Raw genomic sequence first — 9,198 nt, 5'->3', positions numbered from 1 at the left:
TTTATACTATCAAAAGTGTTTATCATACCAAATATCTATTCTTGGACTAATGTTACAATGTCATTTACTTTTACTTTTCAATATAGTCCTTAGATTAAATTATTTTCTATTTCAAAATAGTTTACATTTGCAATCTTAGCAACCATTTAACAGTAGATTTTATAAGCTCCCCTCCCTCAATTCCATATTTCTGAAATTATCAACATATCCCTCAGATTCGTGTTTCTATTTCTTTTTCTACTTTCTCTGTTACTTTAAAAATGAATAATTCAGTAGTAGCAGATGTTAATAAATTTAGTATATCTTGGAGTGTCTTTTGCCATTGTAGGATGAGCTGATAGTGTTTTAGCCTTCTACTGCCATTATCCAAATAGCATTTTAAATTTTTTAAAATAAACAATGACTGTCATTTTTTTTAAAGATACAGAATTCATATATATATTCAGGTTAACCTTTTGTTACCAAGTTTCCTATAGGTTTATTCTTGTGATTTTTAACATATGACTTTCAAGTTTCCTTTTACCCACTGGTATATTATTTTTCCTTATACCCACCGGTATATTAATGAAAAATTTTCTTCAAAGATAGGCAAAAAGAGGTTCTGGTTTTGTATTTGGAAAGTACTCCTCTTTTCCCTCCATATAGCGAGTTCATTAACAGTAGCAGAATAATTTTTATTATAGTTTGTTTTGTAGAGTTGGAACTTAATGTGATTTTTAAGTTTTATAGTATGTCAGATTTTAAATTATAGTTATGCACTATACCTTGTTTAAGTCAATGCAGGCCTTCTTAAATAGCTCCTCCCTTAGGAATAATTTAAAGAGAAGTGAATTCCCAAACTGATGTCAAGAGCAGTGATTTAAATGACTTTGAGACAAGTCTTTGAAAGGCTTCCCTAAGACTAGTCAAGGGAGATAAATGATAGCCCATTTCCATGCTGCATACAGTTGTTACGTTTATATAATTGTCAGTATGTAAAAATGCAAAAGCAAGAAAGACTATCTAAAGTTGCCTATAAAATTTCTAGTTTTCATTATTTGCACTATTTATCTTTGCACTTGATTTTTTGAAAATTAAGACTAGTCACTTTCACTTTTGTTTCTAGTCTTTTCTAATTTCTTGCAGAATTATGTTTCCAATGTCCCACCCAAAGCAAAACTTATATGCAATTAAATATGCTTTATAAGACCAAGAAAATATTTCTTAGTGTAAGATAATAAAATAAATTTTTTTTTAAAAAAAAAGTTGTTCTGATAAAAGTTTTAGTGTGGGCCTTTATTTGCCAACAAAACCCTTTGTAAATGTGAGCTTTATTAAAACTGCTTGAATAGACAATGAACACTTAAGGTAGGGGAGTAAATGCATGAAATTATGTCTTTGAGCTACAGTTCCAGCCCAAAGTGGCCTAGTTTAGAAGTGTTGATCCCCCTTACATATATACTGAACTCAATGAGATCTGAGTCTAGTTGGGTACCAGCTTAAAACAGCTGAAAGTAAAGTGAGCAGTGGCAGCTCCCTCTTTCATGTGGCTTTCCATAATGTTCATAGAGTTTCTTCATGGTCTATGTGATAAAACTAGTATTAAAATAATTATATTACATGAATATACCATTTAGGAATTCAGGGTTGACTAGATCTAGGATTGGGGGGCCAAGGAGTGGCAATGGGTTAGAGATTTTATTTTAAACAGAGGCATTCTTATAATCTTGAAGATACGCTGTAGAAAGTAAAAAATAAAAGTATGCTTGCAAACATATTTTGTCTTGGATGAGATTGTGTGACATACTGTTCAGAATTGGGGGGAGGGGGGTGGCATGAACCCAAAAGCAACCAAACCTTTGACAATAGAACAGTTTTGTGAATAGAACAGAGATATGTTTTTTGATAAAGTATATTTTGTAAATGATTGTTTCATTTTATGTTATCTTTTTCCATAGTTTCTAGGCATCTCATACTTAAAACCAACAAGTGAGAGGATGCGCTTCCAATCTGGTTTATGTTTTGAGTGCTTGAGTGTGGTTCTGGATTTGAGGAGGTTAGTGGTGGCAGTATGATTCTTGACTGCTCTTCTCGGCTTGTTTTGCTAGTTATTCTGGAGCTCGTGTTTATAAGTGATGCATTGGAAACAAGATTTTCAACCAGTTGGTTTAGTTTTTATTCCCTGCTAAGAATTTGACTTTTTACCTCAGATATATTGAATCAGAATCTACACATCAACAAATAGGTTCTGATTCAGTATATCTGAACTGCAAAGGTCAAATATAAGCAGGTAGTCAAACTGACATTAACTGGTTCAAAGCCCTGATTTGAAATTAAAAAAGTATCTAGAATATAATGTTTGTATTTGTGGTTGGACTCTATTGCAGAACCTAGTGGCTTTTAAAATTTGGATGGAAAAGATAAATTTCTGTTGTTCAGATTTCAGGTTTATCTACAAGAATTGCGACAGGCAGTTATCTAAACATGGACATATTTGGGGAAATGAATAGTAGCAGACGTGTATTTGACTCTAGATAATCCTTTACTTAAAATCATAAAGGCTCATATTGTTAGAATTGTTTAAATTTTATGTTGTCAAATCTTTACATGTGGATGGTGTTCAGCATTGTATCTATGATTTCCTTTATGAAAAGAGAAAGCACTAATTTTCTTTTCCTTTACTTGGAGACCAAATTGACCACATATGGAAAATGAAAAAAAGAAAGAAAAAGCACCTTACAAAGTGGTTTTGATTATTTTTAAATGAAATTTAATCAGTTTAATTCTTTTTCCTAGATTGAAATGCTTATCCCCAATGTTAATAAAGGGAAAAGATCGCAATTTGGCCCCTTTTTTTGAGGCCATTTTTAGGTTTTTGCCTCTATTTCTGAATCCTAGTCAGTATAAGATGAATTACGGGTATCCCTCTAAATCCCTGTAACCCTTTTTTTGATGAGGGGAGGGTTACAGATCCCTTTAATAATCTAGTGAAAATTGTGGACCAGAAAAAGAAAATGTACATACACAGATAATTTTGCATTTAACTCTTAGGGACATCAACATATCTTCTAGAACCCTAGTTAAGGATCTCTGCTATATTTACAACTCTGTAGAGAAAAGTGCAATACAAGTAATTGAAACAGTTTCTAAAACTATTGGCTAAACATGTCAAATTGAAATTATTATTTCAATTTGGTGACCCCTACTAGCAAAATGTGACATTGCTACCAGATTTGTTAGACATTCTAACAACTAGAAAGAAGGAAAAAGAAGCAGAGTACTGAGAGCTATTTTGTAAGAAGTCAGAGCATCTCTAAATATGGGAGCCATTCCATTGGCTCAAGACAGGGGTCGGGGTGCCTGACAGCTTCTAGCAGGGTAAAGTTTGATAACCCACAATGCTCAGGATGCCAGGGGGTTAGCCATTATCATAACCCCTTCCTCACCAAAAGTTTTTAGTTTTGTCTATTGGAAAACAAGATGTCACGAAGAGAAAATAAAAAAGATTTGCCTTACAACTTAGCTGGAACACATCAGTTTGGTGATGTATGGGACACCAGTGTTATTTTTGAGAAGGTGCATAAAACCAAAGTAAATTATTCTCTATGTAGAATATTATTTACTAGTAACATTTATTTGGGTGTCTTAGCTTTGAAAATTTTTACCAGTAAATATTGGTTTTATTTAAAACTGGTAATCCAGTTTATAAATAGAATAGTTGATATTTCTATTCTTTCTCCCATGTAAAGAATAGTTTAAAGATTTATGCATACATTTTTATTTTTCTTTCTTTCTTAATTCCGTGGGTTGGGGGGGGGGGGTCTTTGAGTCAGTAACTGACAAAATGTCTTCTCCAAATTTCAAAATTGAGAAGCAGCACTTTAAGTCTAACTCTACATCATTTTAATGCATGTATTAGTTTTAATGATTTTTGGTGCATGCCTTTGGGCTTATTCAAAAGTGTACAATAGGAAAGTATATTTCCTTTCTTAGAAAGGAGATGTTTTTCTACTTTACAACATGTGATTACAAAAATCTTCCTCTGTGGGAAGATTAACCACGTATTGAACTACTGAAAAGTATATATTTTTAGATATACAGAAGGAATCTACATGGAGCAGCATTCAGGCCTATATAGGAGTCATAGCATTCTGTATAGGATCAAAAAAGGAAGTAACCTTAAACACTTAAACAGACTTTGTTGGGTAGAAATACCTTTAGATCTTGTATTGACTTCCAAAAAGAAAATGCCACAGAAGTTTGCTGAAAACTTTTGTTTGAATTTTCTCTGTCAGTGTATTTATCCCAAATACAGCAGTTTTGGGTTTGCACATACAGAAGAATCAAAAAACAGAGCTAACAGATCAGTCTGGTTTGTCAATCCAGTTTGATTGAAATAAGTAAACCAATCATTCACTTGCAACATGAAAAACTGTCCAACTCCTCTAAGGTTTAACAAAATAACCTTGGCTGATGTGGGAAGACTCCCACTTTGATTTCTGACCTGACAGTGAAGATTCATGCTTGACATGATTTCAAACCTGACAGTGTCTGTTTAAGGAGCTATGGTACAGTTTGCAAATTCAATCCAGATACCTGTTGATTACCTGTGAGATCTAGAGTCCAAAGTAGCCAGCAGCTATATCCCTGAGTGCTCTGTGCCCATCAGATCTCTTAAAGTAAGCAGGGTGGGGCCAGGTCACAGCGCAAATGAGTGGCTTCAGGTGCTGTAGACAGCCCTAGATTAAAGTATTGTATCTGCTTTCTTGGGAGTCATCATTGAACTGATGTCCCACATGGTGTTACTCTCATGGAGGAGGCCCAGGGAGTACATCCTAATTGCTTGTGGTACTCAGAGAGGGGGTGCTAACTCTGATGCCCTGGCCAAATTCCAGTTTAGGGATGTGGGTTTTATTGTCATTCTAATTGGAAATGTGCATCACTTCCCGTTTTCCTGTAGATCTCAGTGCAAACTTCACTAGTCTTGTCTCTTTGCCCCAGTTCCAAGTCTCTAAGATGCTAGTATATATTATGGGCCAAGTTAATGTTTTATCCCAATGCACAAGAGTTGAGGAATGAGTGAACTGTGTTAAAGTGTGCAACAATTGGAGGTAAACTCTTGGGACTGCTTGGGGATGAAGTTGGCCTTCTTTTAGAATAAATTGGGGAATGTGCACTGGTTGGAGGCTTTCAGCCATGAAGTATGAACTGAAACCTATTTTCCCTTTTTCCTTATGACGTTTTGAGAAAATCTGTTGGGATTTCAGCAGTCAGGGAAGGTCGGAGTTCTGCAGCTTTAATCTGGGTAACTTAGGCTGGTTTGAGCAAGACTTTGGCTAATTAACTGGGTTCTCAGATGCCACAGACTCCGTGAGAAGTCACCATTATTTTCAATGGTTCTGATAGATTTTCCCCCCTAGTAGCCATTATTTTAAAATTATATTGCAGAGTTGCTTTATTTTAAGCTTTCCGTGTATACACAATCCCAAACTGGAAAAAAAAAAAAGGAATCCTGCTGTGAAAGGTATATATTACTCTAAATTTTTCTTACTGTAAATATTGTAAGATTGTAATACTGTCGATATTTTATTAACCAACAAATGTTAATCTATGTGAATTCAGACTTATTTTAAATGTGCTTCTTATTTACTGTGTGTGGTCCCTGTTGCTGACAGTATTAAGTTATATTCTGATGTAAGATTAACTTTATTAAAGAATGTAAACATTAATGTTTCCTTATGGGAAAACAAATAAAGTATAAAGAAGACAATTCTTTTCATTGAAATATACTGTGTATTTACACTTGCTAGACCCAGCACCACTTACAAATTTAGTACACTGTTCAGAAGTTTAGTTAACACAGCTGACATGGTTGTGCTGTATTTGAAAGTCTAAAAGTAGGTATTGTTGGAATATAAACAGTTTGTATTTGTCTGCTGTGAATCAGGATCTTGACATTTCTAATCAAATTTGTAAAATTTTTATAGTAAAACATTTTAATGACAATTTAAAAATTTATTTGAAGAATGGTCAAAACAATATCCTTTCAGAAATAGAATTGTTCTTTATTATCTTTCCAAAATGACTTTGTTTAAATGGGCCAGATGTATATTAGTTAAAATTTAGGACAAAGTTGTTGATATTCTTTGAGTTTATAAATTAATCCTATTGGAGATGTGCCAATTTACAGTAGAATATCATTCATTTGCACTGTTTGGGGACCCCATTAAGAATGCTGAATTTTGCCAACTAAGAAGTAAACAAATGCAATTTTAAAAGTAAATTTGAGCATTCTGTATTAAATATGTGCAGTTATTATCACATGAAGAAGCGCAGTGTGTCGGGCTGTAATATAACCATACTTGCTGTCATGTTCTCCCATCTCAGTGCTGGGAACTCACCATGTGGAAACCAAGCAAATGTGTTGTGCATCAGCCGGCTTGAGTTTGTTCAATATCAAAGCTGAAACTAGCGAGGTCTGCTGTACTGCTTATTGAAGTATTGTGATTCTTTTAGGCATTGATTCTTACAAAATATATACTGTAACAGTATACTTTGTACAGATTTAAATTTTATTTGAAAAAATGAAATAAAGTAGGCAAAAAATAAAGATGTTTATTTTTCATGTGACTATATATACAGATCAGTCTTTTGTTTCAGTGCCTTTGGGGGTCTGGTTCTTGGTTTGCTTTTTAATTTACAATGTTCTTTTTTTCCTAGATAAAAGGGGAGATAATTTTTTAGGACTAAGTAGCAAAGCCGACTTGTGACTAGAAATTAACTGCAAGTATTAATGGTCTAACAATTACAAAGTTCTAGATACTTTTATTTTATTTTATTTTATTTTATTTTAAGACTGTATTGGGGATTTTAAAAATATTGTAATGACCTCCTTATCTGACTTTGTTGGTCAGTTTTTAAAATTCCCTGGTGATGTGACAGATAACCTAGCCATGATTTTGAAGAGGACAGACTTTCCCCACAGATTATAATTCTTTCCCATGAAAAGGGTTTGGTTTTGCTTTGCTTTGCTTTCTTGTCATTACAAATTTTGAATTGGTTTATAGTAATGAAAACATTACTAACCCCCAAAAAAGTCCATGACAAAAAGATGCAGAGACTCCTTTGCAGAAAATTGTAGTGCTTTATAGTGAAATCCTTTTCTTAACTGCTTTCTTTAGTGAATAGAATGACAAATGGTGAATGCCGTTAACTGTAAAAATGTGACCAAAAAAGAACCTTTTTAAAAGAACCTACAGAATATTTTTAATGGCACTCTGGTAGCCTAGGCTGTAGAGCATTGCACTGCTAGCCCAAAGGAGGCAACACTCTGATAATTCAAATCCTTCAGAAGTTCCAAGACAGGAAAAATGGACAATATTTCCCCATGCATTTTACAGCCTGTAAAAGCTCAATGGAGGGTCAGCTGTGAATCGGTTCCCACTTGATGACAATGAGCGAGTGAGCTCTCTTGGATTATTTTAATATCTGATCAAAAACAAGCATCCCAGTTTGGCCTGAAGCTCAGAAACCAGGATAGGCACCAGAGGCCCAAGAAAGGGCTATGGTTTTTTTGTTGTTTTTATTATTAGTCTTTGGAAGTAGATATATTTGTCTTTCTCTTTTCAATTTGGTGTTTGGGATTTTTTTGGTGGGGGGGGTTTGGCTGTTACTGACCTTGAGGTTGAATTTGAGGAAGTATTAGGACTTTCTCCAAGGTTCCTGAGAAAATTAAATTATCTATCTGTATCTCCCAAGCAAAACCATTGCTGTTGACTTGATTCCAGCTCATAGCACCTAGGTTAAATTAGAACTGTCCCATAGTGTTTCCAGAACTAAAGCAGATTTCCACATCTTTCTGCACTTTCAACAGTTGTTGAGTATGAACCACTGACATTTGATTAGCATCAGATACTTTAAGCAGTGTACCACCAGAGCCCTTAAATGTATGTGACAAAGGCTATATTTTAAAATTTGATGGATGGCTATAGAAATAGTTTATGTTTACAGGACCACAGTATTAGGCTGTGAAATCCAAGGTTTGCTGCTTTGCTTCTATTTTGGTTTTCTTGCTAAAATAACACTCTTTTGGTTTGGTTTTGTTGGATTTTTGTTGTTTTCTTTTTCTAAAATGGCCCTCCTTTGTAGAGAACAACAGGCTTAGATTGTCCACATCTGACAAATTCCAACGCCAATAAAAATTGTGCAGAAACTTTATAATATGTAACTTTAAAACAAGAATTCTATTTTGAGAGAGATTGATGGGGTATTTAAGAAATTCCAGGGGGTTTTTTAGGAAGTTCTGGTGGCCTCGTGGCAAGAAGCTGCACTGCAATCCCAGAGGTGCAAGGTTCAAATCCATCAGATGCTCTGCTGAAGAAGGAGGAGCAATCTCCTCCTGTGCCAGTCAGATCTGATTTGATGGTACATGCACAAAAAAAATAATAAAATTTTAAAAAATAAAAAAAGACATCCCAGTTTTCACCTAACGTTGTAGCACCTCTGATTTGGGAGGGCACAGAAGTGACAGGGAGAGACTATCCACTTTCCTCAAGATAGAGTCAAATAAACCTGAAAGAGCCTGTCGTAAAGGAGGACCCTTACATACAGGAAACTCTAGTCATGGTTTACTCCTAGACAGTAAGAAATCAAAGCCAGAAGTTAGGCCTCTTCTTATTTGTGGTCTTAGTATTTTAAAGATTCAGCACCATACCCCAAGTGAAACTATAATGAACATTCCTCAAGGTCAATTTGGAAAGCAAGGGACTCTGAGGTAAGACTCCACTGCAGAACTACAAAGTCAACATCCCAGACTTGGAAAAGATCTGAGATACAGGGCAGGAGGAAGCTCTGGTGGCTTAGTGGATAAAGAGTTGTGCTGCCAAACCCAAAGGCAAGTGGTTTGGCTGTTTACCAGCAGCAATTCCAAGGGAGAAAGATGGTCAGTTTCTTCTTGTGCTATTTACTAATTGCCAATCTCTTCCCATTCATACCTCTAATAGATATTAACTTCTATTTATTTAACCATGTAGAATATAATTTACTGTGCCCTTATGCATGGTTTTTAGACATCCTTTTCTGTTTATATCTAGTAATAGTTTTTCTTCTAATCAGACAGGACTTTTTAATGTACTGACTTCTAAAAGAGTTTCTGCTCATTCAGGATCAGAGGAGAGAGAAATTTCTCTTATTCAGTGTTTGACTGTGAGCCAACCTCAA

The 9,198-nt window shown here is 34.7% G+C and overlaps 1 protein-coding gene across 1 annotated transcript; it reads left to right on the top strand.

Moving 5' to 3' along the window:
* Nucleotides 1-3,808: 3,808 nt before the first annotated feature.
* On the top strand, nucleotides 3,809-6,612 carry IGIP (IgA-inducing protein). The gene has a single exon (XM_006891164.1). It carries the CDS (start codon nucleotides 6,284-6,286, stop codon nucleotides 6,443-6,445), a length of 162 nt encoding a protein of 53 aa, XP_006891226.1. The 5' UTR covers nucleotides 3,809-6,283; the 3' UTR covers nucleotides 6,446-6,612.
* Nucleotides 6,613-9,198: the final 2,586 nt, after the last annotated feature.

This window comes from Elephantulus edwardii, unplaced genomic scaffold (assembly GCF_000299155.1).
Source record: "Elephantulus edwardii isolate Elephantulus edwardi_28Jun2011 unplaced genomic scaffold, EleEdw1.0 scaffold00095, whole genome shotgun sequence".
In the NCBI taxonomy this organism is placed as follows: Eukaryota; Metazoa; Chordata; class Mammalia; order Macroscelidea; family Macroscelididae; genus Elephantulus; species Elephantulus edwardii.
Note: the sequence above shows the minus strand (reverse complement) of the source record. Positions and strands in the feature narration are given on the sequence as shown.

Coding starts and splice junctions, on each gene's coding strand:
- IGIP (XM_006891164.1), top strand. CDS start 6,284: ATGTGCAGTTATTATCACATGAAGAAGCGCAGTGTGTCGGGCTGTAAT.